At 33.0% G+C, this 21594-nt stretch overlaps 1 protein-coding gene across 11 annotated transcripts in view; it reads right to left on the minus strand.

Moving 5' to 3' along the window:
- LOC6053453 overlaps window positions 1-21594 on the minus strand; it is a 324644-nt gene that overhangs the window by 77229 nt on the left and 225821 nt on the right. For all 11 annotated transcript variants that reach the window (XM_038266404.1, XM_038266406.1, XM_038266396.1 and 8 more), the window contains 2 exons: window positions 8173-8282; window positions 4119-4284 (listed from right to left, as the gene is read on the minus strand). In XM_038266404.1, coding sequence (XP_038122332.1) covers window positions 4119-4284; window positions 8173-8282 — 276 coding nt within the window. The remainder of the gene's footprint in view (window positions 1-4118; window positions 4285-8172; window positions 8283-21594) is intronic.

Consider the following 21594-nt stretch of genomic DNA (forward strand, 5'->3'; position numbering starts at 1 on the left):
AAATTTTGCATGTTTTTTAACTGTTTCAGAGTTTTTTGAATGAAATATAAAGTTTTCACAAAATCCCAAATTTTCTGAAAAAATGCGATATTTCGAATCGTTTGATAACCATATTTTATGTTATTCCGAGAAAACACGGTATTTTGTGGAAATTTGAGCATTTCATTCAAAAATCTTTAAAACAGTTTCAATACATTTAAAATTTCGAATCGTTTGATACTAATATTGCGAATTATAAAAATTTGAATATTTTCGAGAAAATACGGTATTTTGTGAAAATTTGAGTATTTCATTAAAAAAACTCTAAAACAGTTTAAATAAATCCAAAATTTCGAATCGTTTGATGCCCAAATTGCGAATTATAAAAGTTTGAGTATATTCGAGAAAACACGGTATTTTGCGAAATTTTTAGTATTTCATTCAAAAAACTCTAAAACAGTAAAAATGCATGCAAAATATCGAATCGTTTGAATTTAAGTATTTCATTCAAAAACTCTAAAATAGTTTTAAACATCCAAAATGTTGAATCGTTTGATATCCGTATCGCGAATTATAAAAATTGGAGTATTTTCGAAAAAATACGGTATTTTGTGAAAATTTTAGAATTTCATTCAAAAATCTTTAAAATGGTAAATCAATGGATAATTTCAATTTGTTTGGCACCCGTATTGCAAATTATAAAAATTGGAGTATTTTCGAGAAAATAGGTTTTTTTGTGAAAATTTTAGTATTTCATTCAAAAAACTTTATAACAGTTCAGATACATCCAAAATTTCGAATCATTTAATACCCAAATTGCGAAAAATTAAAAATTGGAGTATTCTCGAAAATTTAAGTATTTTATTCAAAAAACTCCTAAACAGTTTAAATACATGCAAAATTTCGAATCGTTTGAGTTGAAGTATTTCATTTGACAAACTCTAAAATAGTTGAAAACATTAAAATTTTTGAATCGTTTGATACCCATATTGCGAATTATAAAAGTTGGAGTATTTTCGAGAAAATAGTTTTTCGTGAAAATTTGAGAATTTCATTAAAAAATCTTTAAACTAGTCAAAATACATTTAAAAATTTTAATCGTTCGACACCCATATTGCGAATTGAACAAATTTCAGTATTTTCGAAAAAATAAGTTTTTTTTTGTGAAAATTAGGGTAGTTCCTTCAAAAATTTCTAAAATAGTGAAAATGCGTGCAAAATTTTGAATCGATTGATACCCATATTGCAAATAAGAAAATTTGAATACTTTTAAAAAAATACGGTATTTTGTGATTTTTTAGTATTTTTACTTTTAAACTTACCAAATTATCAAAATAATATTTACTAATAGGAGCTTGAAAATTCAACATAATTTGGTTGGTTTTAGAAATAAATTAAATAAAACTATCGTTATCGTTATCGAACTTCCATAATTTTATCGTTAACAACCTTGGTTAAATCAAACTTTACTTGTTAAAAGGTTCACGAACACCATTTTTTTTTTTAAATTTCATGGTTTGGATCAAATTATATTTTTTTTAAATATTTTATTTTCATTCTTTGTGAGGCTGTAACTTAGAAACTGAATGCCCAATTTTCTCAGCTTTTCAAAGATATTTCTTTAGAGAAATATTTTTAAAACGCAAAAAATAAGCAAAAAGAAATCGAAAATGTATACCTAAAAGCAGCTGTAACTTGAAAACTGCACATTTCACAAAAAAAGTTAATTGAATTTCACTTTTAAAACTGATTTCTAGTTTTTTTTTGTCAAGTTTTTAGATGTTTTCAAAAAAACATATGTGTACCGTCATCAAGGGTGACATTGGATCTGGGCGGTGAGATTGGGTCATACAAATTTCAGCGTTTTTGTATGACCCAATCTCACTCCCCAGACCCAATGTCACCCCTGATGACGGTATTTTTGGAAGTTAATTTTTGATGACAAAAAAGTTAAATAAAAAACACGGATTTATTTTTTTCTGTGTACATATTTTCTCGAAAAGTCCTAATTACCAACAACTTTGCCGAAGACACCAAATCGATCAGAATATCCCTTCTCGAGTTATAGTTAACATCAAAAAAATCAAACCATCCACATTCACGACCCCCGGGTCTTTTGTGGTCTCTATTGCAAGTTTCTGCTCGAACCTAGGAGTCCGAAGGCTTGAATGGGGAGAGCACCCAAACCTCTTTTACTCCAAGGAACCTTCCACCCCAGTGTTTGAACTGACGACCTTTGGATTGTGAGTCCAACCGCCGCCAGCGATTCCACCGGAGTAGGCTTGGTTTGGTGTGTTGTTTGTACTTATGGCATGGAGACGACTCCTACACCTGGAATGACTTAACGGCTTAACAACCAAGGCCGGGACCGACATTTTACTTCCTCATCCGATGGAAGGTTGCAGCAGATGGGAATCGGACCCAGAATCATCCGCTTACAAAGCGGACAGCGTAACCATTCGGCCACGCACTGCAGCTAGTTAACATACCAATTTTGTATGAGCAGGCCTCAAAATTGTATGGAGACTTGTATGGAAAAACTAATGTTGCAAAATTTCTTCTTTTGACATCGAGAATGCATGGACAAAGTTTCATCCAAATTAAAAAAATCGCAAATTTTATGAGAAAGTTTATGTTGGTAATTTGGCAACTTTTTTTTGAGTTCTAGAAACGTAAATGGAAAGAACTTTTAGGGCCATTATTCTGTATGTCATTGTGATTTTGAAAAATTTTATCTAATAAATCTTGCAAAATTTGGTGGAAAATTTGGCAACCCTGCCATTATCATATTTTTACTGAACATAAATATGAATAAATTTAGTTTTGTATATCCAATAGATCGTACAATTAGAAAGTCCACAGTCTTTTCCTCCGACGTCGAGGTGACAACTGCTGGCAACACTGGAGAAAAACTTTTCCCATCATCAACTTGTCGCTTTCACGAGCTGACTATGAATGGTGCCGCTGCTCGTGCATCCCATTGCGCACTTTGCGTTGCACTAGAAAAGTGCAACTTTTCGCTCGCCCCAAAAGGGAGCTCTGGTGATTGGGAAACTTTGCCTGCTTTTGCGCTGCTCTAAAATGGCTCGAAAACAGATTGATTGATGCGATGACGCTCGGGGGTTAAAAGGATTGTTGCAATATTTCCCGGAAAGATTAGGGCCGGAGCGTAAAATTGCGCTTTTTAATATGGAGAATTGAGTTGAAGTTCAGTGTGATGTAAGATTTTTCCAACAGTTTTTTTTTGTCATGATGAACTTGAGTACAAAAGCTACACTTCAAGCAAGTTTTGATAAAGTTTGCGAGACTAATCCTCTCGGCGAAGACGTGATGGGAAAGACAAATAAGTCTCCCGACATTATCAGTCTCTGGGTTAAAGTTTTCAAGTTTTGAAAAGTTAGTTGGTTTAGTTTGCTGCAGGGGAATCAGATAACCACCTCGTCGCAGGAGTTCTGGGTGGGGTGGGTTGGAAATTCCTGGCCTGATGATGCATGAACAGAGCAGATTGAAATAATAAACCGGTGACCCGGAAATGATCGCAATCGCTCACTCGAACCAAATGACATTAATGGTGAGGTAAATGTAGTGGATTGGCAGGTTGGATTGGATTTTAAAATTTGATAATCCGTTTCAAATCAATGCAGTGGAATTAAAAATAAACCAAAAATATTACCGTTATCGTTGGATAAATATTTGCTTTCACCGAGTCGGTACCGCCCTAAAAATAATTGGAATATTCACGATTGGGTTTCCATTTGTAAGAAAAAATATCAGATATTATTCTGCTTGGAAGTCATAACAGCGTTACATTCGTAACATGAACCGTTGGTTCAAAGGATGCGTACCTACGTGCTTAGCCTTCGCTGAAAATGAAATGAATCCAGACAGATATATTTCACCAAAACTGCCCGGAGGTGCCGTTTAGATTGCACTGTGAGAAATTTGAGTTTTGAATTTTCAAAACTTTTTTTCTTAAGAAACTGTATAAGAAATAATTTATAACACACATTTTCCCACTGTGCGCCTGAACATGATTTAGGATCCGTTCGATTCCAATCTCTAATATGCAAAGCAAATAAACGATGAAATGAAAATCGGGGGCTTTGATTCCACGAAGGAAGCCCCCCCCCCCCACTTACCTGAGCACGCCTGCGGGGGCAACGGAAAGATCAGCGTGGTGGAGCTTTTCCGCCGGGCCACCGCACAGCCCAGCGACTGGGGCTTAAAGCTGCGCAGCTGCTGCATAAAGTCCGAACACTCCATCAGGGCGACGTCGGCAAAGTGCAGATCGCACAGGATTTGGTTCTGAGTGGGGTGAGATTGAGAAGCAAAACAAAAAAAAAAAGGAATGAGTTAGTCAAAAATTGTACAAAAACTCTTCTCGCCAAGGTAAAAATATCATGAAATTGGAAAAGAAAACACAACCCAACATTTTCGAATTTGATGTCAGTAAACGCTTCAGTTTTGTCAAGGTATGATAGATTTGGGCTCCCTGAACAAGATTTAATCGACAAAGTTGAATTTTAGTGAATTTCTTGCCAGTTATTAAAATTGTAAATTTAGGATTTGTCATGATGATTTATTCAGTTTCTACCAGAATCTTCAAAATTCTGAACAACATAGACTGTAAAAGTATTGAAAAATGCTTTTAACGAAAATTTTCAATAACAAACGTGTTTGGGGCAATATGCATTCTTGTAAGAACAGCAGTGTCATCTAGTGGTGACAAGTGTAAATTGCTTTTGATCGGTGGATTTTTCCCCAAATGGTTATTTTAATCGTAGTAAAATTGTCCATATAATTTTCCATACAAATTAAGCAGCTGTCCATCCAAAAATGATGCATGAAAATTCAAAAATCTGTATCTTTTGAAGGATTTTTTTTGATCAATTTGGTGCCTTGAGCAAAGTTGTAGGTATGGATACGGACTACACTTGAAACAAATGATACACGGTAAAATTTTTTTTGTGATTTTTTATTTAACTTTTTGTCATTAAAACTTGATTTGCTAATAATACCATTTTTTTATATGTTTTAGAGGACATTAAACGCCAACTTTTTAGAAATTTCCAGGTTGTGCAAAAAATCTTTGAGCGAGTTATGAATTTTTGAATCAATACTGATTTTTTCAAAAAATCGAAAGATTGGTCACAAAAATTTTTCAACTTCATTTTTCGATGTAAAATCAAATTTGCAATCAAACAGTGTTTTAGTGAATTTTTGATAAAGTGCACCATTTTCAAGTTTAATCCATTTTTAGGTGACTTTTTGTTTGTTTCATATTTTAACATTGAAAAACGGACCGTTAGTTGCTGAGATATCGACGTTAGAAAATCATGTGTTGTTTTGGTGAGACTTAGAAAACATCAATTTTCCTGTTTTTAAAACTTTGCATGTCACTACATTAACTAAGGATCGTATCAACAGAATTAAAAAATGCAAAATATAGAGAGTTTTCTCAGCTTTCCAAGAATATTTTTTTGAAAAGTGGGCAAACATGGGCACCAATTTGAATGAAGAACTGCGACTATTTTCAAAAAAAGTTACCTAAAGATGGCTATAACTTGAAAACGGTGCACTTTATCAAAATTTCACTCGATTACTTATTGATTTCAAATTTGATTTTACATCGAAAAATGAAATGAAAAAATGTTTCCGACAAATATTTCGATGTTTTGAAAAAAAACCGTATTGATTAAAAAATTCATAACTCGGTCAAAGATTTTTTGGCCGTTCGGAAATCTCTGAAAAGTTGGCATTTGATGTCCCCTAAAACATATCACAAAATTAAAAAAAAATAAAAATTGTGTTTTAGTTTGCAAATCAAGATTTAGTGACAAAAAGTTAAAAATTTTTACCATGTATCAGTTTTTTTCCAGTGTAGTCTTTATCCATACCTACAACATTGCCAAAGACACCAAATTAATAAAAAAAATCCTTCAAAAGGTATAGATTTTTGAATTTTCATACATCATTTTTGTATGGACAGCTGCCAAATTTGTATGGAAAATTATATGGACAAACTTATAGTGCAAAATGGCTTCTTTGGGCAATCCGAAGGCACCAAAAAAGTTTCAGCCAGATTAAATAATACAAAAATTAATATTCAAAAAAGGACCAATTCATCACACTTACAATTTTCCGTATTTTTTGGTCTAAAATCCAAATCAAATCAAGCTGTTTACAATTACAACATTCAAATTTTTGGCGAAAAATCTTTCAGACCCAATTTTTTGTGAAAAATCAAAGTTTACGTGGATTTTTGAACAATTAAACTTTCAGTTAAAGTTAAGGTGGATAAAAAGATTAGTTTGACTAACATTGTGATAATATTATGATTAAATTACCTATTTATACTGCTCACAAGTGTCATTCATTATTCGTAGAAATTGTATTGTAATCGATAATACATTTCTATACTAAAAACATTTTTTCTTCGAAGAACATGCAAAATACTAAAAAAAGAATTTGGGTATTTGTAAAACATAATGAAAAAATAATTGCAAGGAATTTTCACTTGTTGAAATTTCGTTATCAGCGTACCAAAATCGTATTCAATCCTCTAAAATCAGATTTATGTTGTGATATAAGAGCATTTTGATTTAATTCAAAGTTTAATTATTATTGATATTTCTTTCAGCCTGCCAGTTTAATAAATACAAATTTATGAAAATTTATGAAAAAGAATTATCAGAAATTTTTTTCTGAATTGAGGGCTTGAAATTTAAAATTTACCGACAGTCTAAAAGTGCCCTATTTGATAAAAATAACACAAACATTAACGTTGTACAAGTGTACTTAAAATAGTTTGCAAACATTTGTTCAAGTTTTTTGAACAAAAACTTAAATTTTCAGCAATATTTTATTATTTAATATTAAAAGCCTAGAATAAAAACAATCTTATAGAAAATCGGACGAGCTTTCCAGTAAAAATATTTCCGAGACTCAAAAATCAAGTCTGTGGTGTAGAAATTGCCAAAAACCATAAAAACCTATTTTTTCAACATTTTTATTTTTGAAACCGCTGTGACTTTACAAGGATTGGACTTAGGACAGTGGTCAATATGAAAACTTTTATGTAAAATTGTCCCGTATTCGGTTTACGAAAGTTTTTACGTTTAGAGCACTTAAAAAAACAGTTTCAGTAAATTATTTTTGTATTTTTTTTAAGGTGAGTTGCTCTATCCTGCATTTTTCGTGAGCCTTTTTGTAACATATTAGGTTATTTCCACACAAAAAAAAAGAACGAAAAAAAAAACACCAAATTTTACTTTTAAACATAAAAATAAAAAAATCTCATAAAAGTGTCGTGATTTTTTCTTTCAGTGTATTCGGAAAGCCCGTTAAATTTCCTACAAGTTTGTCTTTGACCCAGTTTTGATACGATGCAACGGCTTCGAGACACAACGATATTTGAATTACGCAATGCAAAAATATTGAAAACACTTACGCCCTTCTCAACTGTCATTATCGAGTGAAACTGGCTCAATATACACAAAAATGGTTTACATAAGCGTAGGTTAAATCGGAGTGGGTCGAGAAAAAAGTATCTAAATAAAAAAAATCCTGTTTTGGGCTGGAATTGCTCGCCAATACCTGAAGAATGTCTTTTAGCAATTAGCGCCCGTGTGGATCAATCAGACCGCGCACTGGACTCACAATCCAGAGGTCGCCGGTTCGAATCCCGCGGCGGGCGCTCTAAAATTCTTTGTGTAAATATGGGGTATTCAGCGCCGTCGCTCCGTGCCATACTTTCATACACTTAGGAGCCCAGGGCGGCGAAGTCCTTGTAGATAAAAGGAAGACACTAGTGGTTGGTACTAGCAATGGTGGCCGACAGCTATAAAGTCAACTTCGTTTTTTTAATTTTTATTCATTCTATGGTGACAAAATGGCTGACTTACCACCTTTAAAAGTAACAGTGTTGAAACTCATTTGGATGCTACAAAGCAACATCTTCAATTTTTGGTCCCATTTTCAATGTAAAATAAATCGTGAATTTTGTGCTAATTAGAAAAACATCAAGTACAACTTTTGTTTTAGTCTAACATAATTTCGTTATGGACATATTTTCGAAGCCTTTCTAATGTTTTGATTTTGAATCAACTTATTTAAATAACTGAATGTTCACAGTAAAAAAATCCTCAAATTGCCCAAAAACTAAGGTTCAAATATCCCACCTCCCCCACTCACCTTGAATCGTCTCGCTCGCTTCTGGTTGACACCGGTTAGGTTGAGCCCGCATGAGTTGCACCTCAAACATTCCTCGTGGTAGTGGTTGTTCTCATACTGTGGGGATGGTTCTGTAGTTTTCAACCCGCGATGGCGGAAGAAAAACAAGAGCAGAAAAAGAAGAAACACAAACGTGTGGTCTATTAGGTTGGGCTGGCTGCATCCCGGCGGAGTAATCTACTTAGCAGAACTTTAAGTTAATTAACGGAATAAACTTCAACGATACAAACATTGAACATCGATTTAAAGGGAAGAGTGCATGTTGGGTGTGTGTTTTGTTGTGTTTGTGTTGATTGTTTTGTTTTCGTTTCAACCGTACTATGTAGAATATAATGATGATTGTAAATCTCTAACTATTTCTTATAAAGGTTTTTTTAATGAAATATAAAAATTCTAGTTTAGAGCAATTCAATGCAGCTTGTAAATTGAATGAAAACATAATTTTATCGTGATTTGGCATAGAATTGCTCGTTATCTACTCTAGAAATTATTGGGTGGGTGCATGCTAGGAGTTGAAACAACTTTTACTGTTTACGTTCTCTACGCTTGAGTGTGAGTGTTTGCGATGCTAATATTATTGTGTATCTTTTGTATGTATGTATGTGCTTGACGAATTTCTAGATCGTTGAGTGAAATTGCGAAGTACTGTTAAGTGGTCTTCGTTTTGTTAGTTGGGGGGAAGAACTCTCTCTTTTTACGAAATTGTTGGCGTCATGCACACCTATTTTATTAATTTAAAAATAAGAATTTATTGCAATTGAAAAAAAAATCTGAACGGTAAAGCCTTTAATCGACTTCATTGTAGTGTTAATAAAATCATTAACTTTGATTGATCCCACCGGATTCGGCGAAAAGTACGCGCCCGAATCTGTGCAAATAATTTATTTAATCTGATACTAATCCAGGGAAGCGTATCCGAAGCAAGCTCTCCCACCCGGAAAAGGCATCAATCATACTTGTCTACTTTTTCTTCTTCGGCCACCGCCAAAGGTATTGATCGAAACGATATTCGAACAAGTCTCTTGGCTCATGCTTCTTGGCGAACCAATCAACTGTCATACGGCGCGAATTGACTTGACTTTGGTTGCTGAAGGCCCGAATAGACCAAAACCATTGAATAACTGTATACCATATGGTTATTTAGTTTCACTACCTTTCGTTGTAATGTTTGACTGAATTTCTGGAGCAACACGAGAAAGGGGCGCATAAGCATTTTGACAGCTGTAAAAATTTTGCAAATTCCGAGCCAACAGGTAACTTTTTCACAAAACTCGAAATGTAAATCAATAGCTTGGCTTACTAGCTACCTTTTAACACGGCGGGTTTTATGAAATAGTATCCTGTTAGCTCAGAATTTTCAAAATAGTTCTGGTGGCAAAATGCTTATGCGCCCTTTTCAAATGTTGCTCCAGATTTGGTGTATGTTTTTATGGTGATGATTACATTCTAACTATTCGTTTTATAGTTTTTACATAACCTTACATAAATTTGTAGCAAATGATTACCATAATACAAACAATCCAGAAACAATCTCTTTGACAAAGTGTAATTTTTTGATCTATGAGCTAGTGTTATCAAATGGTAATCGTTTCCTCGGGGATCCACCAGAAGCTGGCGGGCAGATTTATCGATTACGAGGGGGGTTTTGTGTACTGCGGGAGTTGGGAAAAGTCGGTCAGGGTTAAGAAGACGGGAAATGGTTGGAAAATTCTGCGAAGAAAGGCAAAGGAAACAACTTTTTCCAACGCGCTCGGAAAATTACACCCAATTTTTCCAGAGTTGGAAAGTTTGCGTTTTTTGTTGCTCTCCATCTAGCAAGAAATTACTCAAAATTTTTACCTCCGCATTCCTTCGACGCCCGGAGCCAACAACCCTGACTGATTTCTACAACCCTCCTCGACGCAAGAGAGCGCTACATAAAATGGATTGATTGAGCGCGTTCGGCAGAAGGTGTATGAAACAAAATAAAAATGGTTCAATCTTTTTATCATCATCAAATATTTAAGAGATTGATTGAATTGGATTTCACTCGCCGGGTACGCGCACAGTAATCCCGTTCCACCCCTCAACTTTTCGCAGTCCTTGTTGGGGAGGTGGAAAATTGGAGTGGAAAAAAAAACGCGGATGAAGGATGCGTTCAGTCAAAGTGAGAGTTGATCAGTTTTTCATTTGCTCGGTTCTCGTTTGTTGATTGGTTAAATTTTAATTAATGTTTTCGGGTGTGAAAAGAGGCACTTTGGAAAATTGAGGGAGTTTGGGAAAAGTTATGTTGGGATGGAGGGGCGGTAGGACCCCTAAAATTTGGGAAAATTCGAAAAATACGTGTTTATCAATTTTTGCCTGAAATGGTTATGATTCAACAATTTTTTAATAAGAACTCTTTTAAAATCTGCTGCTGCAGAAATAGACACTAAATTTCTGAAAAAGTTAGGGAAACCTGGAATTATGTTTGACGTGTAAAAGTCAAGGAAGGTCAGAGAATTTTCAGCTGGTCAGGAATTTTTATGACCTTAAAAATAATGCTTCAAAATAAAAATGATGTTCATAAATGTTTTTCTTGACAGTTTTCCAACAATTTGATAATTTAGTATTTTTAAATCATAATGAAAATATCTTAAGAATCATGTGGAATGGTTTAATAAATTTGTAAATATTTGAAAAATTTAAAAAATCATAATTATTCATGAAAAGTTTACAAAAACTGTTCTTTATCAATCGTTTGTTCATACATGTTTTGATTCCCAAAATCCGTATTAATTTTTTTGTAAGGCCGTTGTAAATATTTTTCAAAGTTTATGTCGCCCCCACCTTCAAAATTGGTCCGAAAAATCAGGGGGCAAGAATTTTTTTTTCAAAAATCTTCAAAATTTTAATAAAAATAGAAGTTAAATCAACTTAAACAATCTAAAACGCATTTTTCTGCATTTATAATCATATTTAGCGGGCTGGATTAAAAGTATTTTGAATTTTTATGAAATTCCAATGTACAGCACCAACTTCAAAAAATATTTGCAACGGCCTATTAATCTTAACAGGCCTTTTTTGAGCCATAGAGCAAGACGTCCAAATGAAAATTCGCAGGTTTAAGATTTTTTTGAAAAAAAAAATAAGATTTTCTGAAATAAAATTTGAAGTACAACTATGACTGACCATCGATGAAATTTTTTATTTGAAATGGATATAAAAATCTTAATGTTTTGCCTGGGAAAAAACAAGCCTAAAATTTGATTTTACTGAGAAACATTGAATATTGGAGTCCCGTTTCTGAGATATTTATTCAAAAATAAAGAAACAACTAATGCTCAAAACAAAATGTTTTCAAATCGAAAAATTAATGTTTTTTTTTCTAAGATAGAACTTAAAGGGGCTATAATCATGATAAAAAATCTTGAAACGAACTTTTTGATTGAAAGGACTATTATTTAATTAAGTTGAAAAAAATCATTTCTGTTGTTTCTAAAAATATTTTTAAAATATGTTGAAAACTAGACTCAACGACTTTGAGAATTCTACTTTTAGTGGTCGAATGGGTACTTTAGTTAATGCTTGTAACTATTTTTTTTCTGAAAACTCCCTCATAATACACTTAACCACCACCTCATGTTATTTATAACATGAGAATCTCATGTTTATGTTTGACTTGTTGGTTGGAAGTCAATTTTTTGTGACAATTTTTAACTTTTTACACAACACACTCAAATTGTTTTGAACTAGAATTCAGAATAAGAAATGAAGGCATTTTTCAAATGAAAATATTTTTTGATTTAAAGCTTCAAAAAATGCAACGGCCTGATTTGTCTTAAAATTTGGCAATAATCAAATTATTTTGAAATTGAACATGAAACTTTTTTTCGCATCAGATTTCAATTATTATTTTTTACTTTAATTTTTAAATTAAAAAAGAAGTGAAATCAACTGAATACAATTTAAACATTATTTTCCCCCGATAGTAGATTTGAAAACGTTTAATCATATTTTGAATGTAATTCGAATGTATTTTTTGCAGTACAACTGGAAGTTTTTTGCAAGAGAATTAAATATTTAAGCATGGTTTTAATTGGGGATTCCCGAATCCCGGGATTTTTTTATAATTTGTCCCGGGAATTCCCGAAATTGAAAAAAAAACAAATTTTGGCCCGGAAATATTTTGATTTGCAGAAGTACGTAGTTGAATACAAAATAATCGATAAGAATTTAAAAGCATTAAAATTTGTATTTGGCATATATCAGCAATAATTTGGCTTATTAGTGAAAATTGTTAAATTTTATTTTACAAATTCATAAAATTCCTAGTGCTTTAAAATTTTTTTTTATCTATCTCTCTTTTTTTTAAAGACTGGTTATTACATTTATGAATATTAATAATTTTGAAAATTGAAAAAATATATAAAACTATTCAGACTTTAGTCCCGGTTTTCCCTAGTTGGCCAAAGCAGAATGAAAAACAAAAAAAAAATATATTTTTGATTTGGATACATACATGTAGAAAATGCAAAAAAAAAACTTATTACTGAAATTTTTTTAATACCACTTGAAAGATGATCACTCCTGAAAGTTTCATGAAGATATTTCATTATTAAACTGAGTAAGAGACGATTTAAGCACAAAATTTTGACATGCGCAAAGCAAACTGTCAAACTTTGTGAACATTTTTTTTCTCAAGATAGGATGGACCAAATTGGCTGAAATTGGGGAGAAGACTCACAAGACATCCCGTGTGCGATGCCCGATTTTTGAATTTATCTATTTATTTTATCTTATTTAAAAATAAACTTTATTGAATATCGGCCTTCGTCAGGCACACGGAACCAGTTTAACGAGTGTTTACCAAAATTTTGAGCCGATTTGGTCAAAGCAGTGTTGAGATATCGTGGCACCCATTTTTTTAAACTGCCAACTTCAAATTGTAAATTGGCGATGGTACAACCAATAGTTTTCAAATTTATTTTGTTGATAGATGAAAATATATATTTTAATGTCTTGAAAATAGATTTTAAAAAGTTCAAATGTGTTCTCATACCAACCTCTGGCATTTATGCCGATTTACATATATGTAACCCCTTAAGCTATTTAAAAGCTGTCGTCTATGCTTAGATTGAAGTATAGATTATTACCAATTAATATAATTGAGCTGATTCTATGATTTTAAGCTTGAAAACATAACAAATATAATGAAAATATAGATTTTATGACTGTTAAAAAAATCCCGGCATCCCGGGAATTCCCAAGATTTCAAAAATAAACGAACGAAATTTGTCCATATTTGTTCTATTAGGTTCACTTTCGGATCCTATAAATTGATTTTGAAAATCATAAAAATAAATTGTTGTAAACGTTCCTGATTGCATTACAGAAGGCATTTTATCTCAATGTTTTGAGAAACATCAACTATTTTCCCAGTGGGACCATATCAGCTTACGAAGCAGCATCCTTAATCAGCTTATCGTGCATCACTGGAACATTTTAAATCTGAGACAAAGTAGTTTTCTTCTATTTTCCTTGTTTACGTTTACAGCAATAAAGGTAGGAGATTTGAAATCTGCTTCGCAACCAAACTGAACGCCAACTTTTTTTAAATTTCAAGCACGATTTTAAGAGGTAATTTCCTTCATCAAGTGCCAGGTTCACGATGAAACCCGCAGGCTAATGACGATTATCGCGTAATTAGCCAATCAAAGCCCGCTCCACTCAGGATTGCCCTCTTCAACGGGTCCAACCACTGTCAATTACTTTCGCCACGGACGCCACGGTCTTTGAAATTGGAGCATTTCGAAAAAAAAAGACTACCACAATTCATCATTTCCCGGTCTTGATTGATGGTCACTTATTTAATTATCTCTTTTTGGTGGAGCTTTCGCAAAAGTAGTAGCCTTGAAATTGGAACGTTCAAAAAACAATTAAAATAAGTTTTGATGGTATTATTGATTGCAACATGAAACTTCCATCTTCTACCAGCTTTCGAAAACAACAGAGCGAGTGTTTCAAATCCTCCGGGGAAAATAAAATCATCGTCGATGACATCTTTTGATGTTGGCAGAAATTTCGACTGTTGCTTCTGCTCAACTCGGTGCTGACTCAAGTCAACCCCCCTCAAAAACATCGTAAAAACGTGAGCACCTGTTTTTTTGTGTGTGTGGAAAATGGGCTATCAAGTTGAATTGTACTCAACATGGTAATAAAGTTTAATTTAATTGCTTTTGACAACAGAGTCGCTGATTCGGCACCACTTAATCACGATTTGGCCTTTTCCGCATTCTTCGCAAATGTTACAAATTAGAAGAATTTAACTAATCTTCGTTCCAGTTTTTTCCCCACCCAATTTGACTAAATTTTCCATGAAGTGCTGCAACCTCCCCTCCCGTTTCGCATAAATAGTTGATTTCACGCCGCAACGCTCGGTCCTTTCGGGCAACGATGGGGCCACAATGATAAAATCTACGGTGTTTCGACGGCAGCACGGGTTGAATTTAGCGGACGCATCGAAATAACAGCATCCTTAACGAAATTTTTGTCAATTCTCGCACTGCTGGTTCGTGGCCTGGAGACCCTTCCCGGTGTGGATGTGGTTGGGATTGCTGTAGTGGAATCGTTTGAATTTGGGAACAGGGTTACAATGGTCTTGGGTACAGTTCAAACATTTTTTTATAACTGTTTGATGGTGTTATTTCAAGGATAAAGAATTTTTCCGTTTAAAATTTGTTTAAATATAACTATCTCTGGTACATATTAGACTTATTTTAAATTTCAAGAAAAAATTTCATGAATATTGGAGCATCAAGGATCTCAAAGTTAACAAAGTATCTACGAACTCCTGAAAACATTTTCTTGACAAGTTTTTTCGATCTCCGGGCAAATTTTTATAGTTTTCAAAAAAAATACGTAATGTTCTTTTATGTTTTTAAAATAAATTAAATTATACTTGCAAAATAAATTAAAAAACACTGTTTTTCAAATTATTATTGTTGAGTTGAAAATTTTTGGAGAATTTTTTTTAGAAAGAAAGAATCGGAATCGTTTTATTATTTCTGTTTGAAATAGATTTAAGTAGATTTCTATGAAAAAAAAAAAAAACAAAATTTCAATGGATATAAAATTTCTATCAAATGAAAATTTATAAATTTTTTTTTTACAGATCAAGAGACCAAATAGAATAAAATCCTTGATTACAATAGCCGTAATCAACCGAAGTTGACTTCATAGCTGTCGGCCATCATAGCTAGTACCAATCACTAGTATCTTAATTTTATCTAAAAGGATTTTGGCAAGGACTGTTAGCATCCATTACTCCTCAAAGTAGTATCGTGAAAAAAATCAGCATTTGTAACATTTTTTGAGATATTTTAAATAGCTGAATGTGTTTAAAAAGAGCTGTGTTTAAGTTAACTTTGATGTTTAGATTTTTTTTATGAAAAATATAATTTTTTTTTCAAAAAGAGCATTACAAAAACCTTTAAAATTAAAACATTTTTTCTTAAAATCTTGATCAAATTATCGTCTAACGATAACGATAACGGTAATAATCTATCATTATCGTTATCGTTAATTTGATAATTCTATCAGCGATAATGGATGATGGAAAATTTAGTAAGTTTCAAAGTATAGTTAATATTGTTCACAAAATACCGCATTTTTTTCGAAAGTATTCAATTTAAATAATTTACAAAATGGTTATCAAACGAATCGATATTTTGTAAGCTTTTTCACCTTATGGATATTACAAAAAAATCACAAAATACCGTATTTTTTCGATAATAGTCAATTTTTTTAAAAATTGCCAAATGAGTTTCAAACGAAGCAAAATAAGTAATGCATTTTCAAATTTGGTCTTTTTTGGAAAATACTAAAAATTTTATAAAATACCTTTTTTTTCGAACAGATTCCTATTTTCAAAATTTAAAATATGATTAGACGACAGCTTGCTCTCGCTGCTGTCGGACGTAAACGCTAGCCTATACGGGTTTCTTTTTCTTTTTTCCCCCTGTCGGGACCGTGTTAAATTATTTCGCCATGTCGAAATATCGCCGGAACGCCGTCGTAATCGACTTCAACGTCATGCCGGTGAGACCGGACATCGAGACCGTTACGAAGTTTATCTCCAAGGACCTCAAACTGGACCAACAACGAGTAAAAAACCTTCAACTCAACAATTCCCGCAACCATGTCATCATCGAGCTAGGATCGCCGGAGGAAGCTTCGGACCTAGTCGACCAGCACAACCTCAAACACAAGGTAGGATGCAGGGGCCAAACCTTCCGTATCCCTATTTTTGTGGAGGACAACGCGACTCAAGTTCGCATCCATGACTTGCCGCCACATATGCCTAACGATTTAATCGTCTCCCATCTCGAGGCCTACGGAGAAGTCAAGTCCATTCGGAGAGAGGTCTGGCGGGAGTACTTCCCAGGGATCCCGAATGGAGTTCGAGTTGTCCGGATGGTTTTGAAGAAGCCGATTCCGTCCTTCATTAAGGTGGAGACGGAAATAAGCTACACGAGCTACAACCAACAAGTGAGAACTTGTCGCCATTGTGCAAATCCACTTCATCCCGGGAAGAAGTGCGACGAAGTAAAAAATTCAACTATAGCACCATCACCACTAGCAACAACACCACTATCACCAACACCACCAGCATCAGCAGCAAAAACATCACAACCAACAGAAACAGCAACAACAACAACAACAACAACAACATCAACATCATCAACTAAGCCAACGACCTTTGTGCCTCCCAAAAAACCAACAGACAATCCGCTGGAGAGACAGTCCAAACCTATGGATATTTCTGCAGTAGAAGAAGACAACGACGAAAACGAAGAGAAAACCAATGATGAGAACGAAGCAGAACTGGCGAAACAAACAAACAATAGTTATACGAGAAGACGTCGAAAAGGGTACCGCAATCCCTACAAATATTATGATGACCACCACATGTGATTAATCCATCTACTTGTATAATTTATCATCTAATAAAACTATATTCTATAAAAAAAAAAAAAAAAATTATAAAACGAAGTCAAATTTTGTATACTTTTCCTGAATCCTAAAATTTTGCACAAAATACCATATTTTTCGGAAAAAAACTGTTTTTTAAATGTGGACTATTGATATCAAACGAAGCGAAATTTTTTATGCGTTTTCCGTTCTTTTTTGTTAATACTGAATTTTTCCCAAAATACCGTATTTTTCAAAAATACTCAAGTTTTCAAAATTTGCAGTATGGATACAAAGCGAGGCGAATTTTTTCATGTTTATTCATCTTATTAAAATAGCTTTTGGAAAATACCAAAAAAATCACAAAATACCACATTTTTTCGAAAATATTTTCAAAATTTGCAGCATTGACTTAATTTGAGTTTTTTTCTTGAATACTACTTTTGGAAATTCACAAATTTTCACAATTTTTTGTAATAAGGATAATTGTTTGTATACTCTCTGAGTAAAAAGAAGGAAGGGTAGATAAAAACTTGAATAAATATTTTTAATAGCCTCTTGGAAAAATTATCATGAGATGGTTATTTTTAAAATTTGTATTGGTGTTCTATTGGTCGGTTTTTCAGTGTGATATTTATTGAAAAGCTATCCAGTTAAAATAGAAGAAGTTTTATATAAATACGAGACTTTATTCCACAATTTTGCTTAATTCATTTTCACATGAAAAAATGAGATATAAGCAGAAAAAGTATGGCTAGTAATTTATTTACTAATAGTTTTTTGTTGATCATTGAGAGGATCGATGGAGGGGACGAGAGGGAAGGATAAAACACATCTAATGAGCAGTTCTTTACAAAATCAGCCGATTTCGACCATTTTTATTTTTTCTATTTTTTGTGGGGCTCTTTCCTATGACCAAATAAGCTATTTCGTGTCATTGGTTCACACATACAAGTCCGCTGTCCATACAAAAATGGTACGTAAATATTCAAACTGCTGTAACTTTTGAGTGAATTTTCTGATCAATTTGGTGTCTTGGGCAAAGTTGTAGGCATTGTTGAGGACTACTATTGAGAAAAAATAGGTACACGGAAAAAAATATTTGCAAATTTTTAATTACCTTTTTTTTTACAAAAACTCAATTTCAATTTTTTTTTTTTGATTTTCGAGATTTTTTGATATGTTTTAGGGGACAAATACCTGCAACGTTTGAGCTATAGAGAAATCCACGATCTTTAAAATCAGAATTTATATTTGAATTAAAATGCAAAATTACGCAATGTTTTTTGAACACGGTTCAATCGATTGTATAAGTTTTTCTTGAAAATTGAGAAAGAAGAAAAAATAAAAATTCGACATTAAAATTTGCAATGGCTTTGGATAAAAGTAAAATTTATTTTTATTTTCTGTGTTGTCAAAAAAAGCTATGAGTAAATGTTTCTGAAGATCATATGAACATAAGTGAACACATTGGCTTAAATGGGTTAATTTTAGTATAGAGAATTAAAGATTGTCTAGCTTAAAATTCTGATTCGAAATATAACGTTAACATTATTTTTAATTGAATAGTTATTTAACGTAATCACAAAAGTAACAATCAAACAGTCCATTTTACCACCTTTTTCCCTTCAACTTTCATCCCTTTTCCAGAGGAAGGGCAACCACCCACCACACCAAATAGAGGTAGCAGAGCGCAGAGATTTTACGATTCACGTGTGAAATTACGTTTGCCACCATTAGCATAAATAATGTACTTTTTTTTCGTCCTTTCTTCCATTTCCCTTCCATGTTCACGGCACGGCAGCAGGTCGCATCGGAAAATTTTGTGGATGCTGTCGATGTTTTTTTCTGCTTTGCTTTTGGCGTAAAAACGTTCAACAATTTGGAAGCCGGATGAGGAGTGCTACTCTACTACTAAGTCGATTTGGCTTCACTCTGGTTGGAGGACGCAGTCACGCACCATCGTCGCGGGAAAATTGAATTTAAAACGATTGGAGTGATACGATGAAAAATATGGCTGTTTTTACAAGGGTACTTTTTCTTTAAGCGACTGAAATTAATTTGATGGATTTTTCTTTTTTTTTTTGCTGTAAAAATCTACCATTGCAGAATTCAACGGGAACTCCACAGCCAGTTCAATCTTATCGATCCGAAAAAAGGAAGGAAAGGTAAAAAAGTAATTGCCGTCCCTTTTCCAGCCATGAATCAACGACAGTTTTTACTCCTCACCACATGGGGTTCGAGGAAAGCTGGACGAGGTGGGGAATAAAGGCTCACCGCAAAATTAACGGACTGAGGCTCCCGTTATTTATGGCGGGCCGGTGCGTAAATATTTGCCATAACTCGTCAATTTTCTCCACCAGGGCCAGTTCAGTGACCATTTGGCACAGCTGTCGACGGAAGTGAGTACCTATCCACTGGATTGATATGGGGGAGGTAGTGGCGGTTTATGGCGGCGGATTGCGGTGGAATTTTTGGTGATGAACAGTGCTGGTTGAAGGTTTGGGCAAAATAAAATGAAATAACTCATTCTTCGAAGCTTTGTTTCATGGTAAATTTGATATTTGTTCTACTAAATGTGAGGCTGTACTTTTAAAGTTTCATGAATTCACTAACCACAAAGTCAACTTTTTATATGATCTGTTCGAATCGAATCTAATCGACTCTACTCGACTCTAATCGAATCTAATCGAATCTAATCGAATATAATAGAATCTAATCGAATCTAATCGATTCTAATCGAATCTTATCGATTCTAATCGAATCCAATCGAATCAAATCGAATCTGATCGAATCTAATCGATTCTAATCGAATCTGATCGATCCTAATCGAATCCAATCGAATCAAATCGAATCTGATCGAATCTAATCGATTCTAATCGAATCTAAACGAATTCAATCGGATCTAATTGAATCTAATCGAATCTAATCGAATCTAAACGAATCTAATCGAATCTAATCGAATCTAATCGAATCTGATCGATCCTAATCGAATCCAATCGAATCAAATCGAATCTGATCGAATCTAATCGATTCTAATCGAATCTAATCGAATCTAATCGAATCTAAATGAATTCAATCGAATCTAATCGAATCTAAGCGAATCTTATCGAATCTAATCGAATCGAATCGGATTCACTCGAATCAAATCTATTCTTGCATAATCCAAACCATTTTTTTTGGTTTTTTTTTCGGCTCAAACATCTAGAAATGAGGGAATAGAAGCTTTTTTTGGCATTGGTTTACCCAAACAAGTCTCCATACAATTTTGGCAGCTGTTCATACAAAAATGGCACGCAAATATTCGAAAATCTGTAACTAAAAAAAAAAAATCGAAAATCTGTAACTGAAAAAAATGTCAATTTTTAAATTGACTTATATTTTACAAAAAAAAAAAAATCAAATTCCCAAAATCCGTTCGAACATTTTAAATGGACGTAATATTGAATATTTGCCCCTTTTTAAATGGAATTCTTTATTCCAAAACATATTTTTGCGATTCATAAAGTTTCTCAAATGATTCAGTTTTCTACATTGAATTATCTTGTTTCTTTTTCATTAGGCTGTATTTCAGCAACCAGAGGTCCAATCTTCAAAGTCTATTTGGCAATTTTATTTGAAATTTTCGAAACTCTTTGATAAAAATATTTTAAGGAAAGGACACTGTTTTTTAAAAAAAATCGAAAACTAGAATTTTTCAGTTGTATGTAAAGCAGTCGATTGCAAATTTGATTCTACATCAAAACTAAAGTTAATCCAAAATTTAGACTAAAAATAATAAAACAAATCGTCGCAATTTTGTCGGTTTGAAATGTTCTGAGCAAAAAAAAAAAAATAATAATGTGGAAAGAGGTGAGGTTTAGTGTGGACTCAAACAATTACAATTTTTTATTTTTAAGGAATGATTTTAGATAATATTTAGAATAATCGTTTTTTTTTATTTTGATTTTTTTATGTATATTTAAGTTGTAAAAAAAGAACAGAGGAATAAGAAATAGCTAACTGCTTAACTAAGTATGAATGAAATTAGTTTCAAACACAAAACAATCAAGCAAAACAGAACAAGTTATATAAACTTTGCAAAAAATAGATTATGTCGCGCACACTATTTATTTGTCGGAAAAACTTTAAAATAATAGAGAATAATTCTCATGGAGTTTGAAAAAGCAAACCCGGGCAGACGGTAATAACTAAATTCATGCCATTTCAATAACAAATACTGTTAAAATAACAGAAAATGTTATGGAATCTTCTTGAAAAATCAATTTTTGCGCAAGGGTTTAATAACGGTTTATGTTATCATAATAATAATTGTTATTGGTCTGATATTGGTTGGAAGCCAAAACAACTTTGGAATAACAACTGTTATTGGGATGATCGGATTAGTTGTTAAAATAACAAAAAATAATAACAAAGATTTGTTCGAAGAATAACATAAAATGTTATTAGTCT

The sequence above is a fragment of the Culex quinquefasciatus genome, chromosome 3 (assembly GCF_015732765.1).
Source record: "Culex quinquefasciatus strain JHB chromosome 3, VPISU_Cqui_1.0_pri_paternal, whole genome shotgun sequence".
In the NCBI taxonomy this organism is placed as follows: Eukaryota; Metazoa; Arthropoda; class Insecta; order Diptera; family Culicidae; genus Culex; species Culex quinquefasciatus.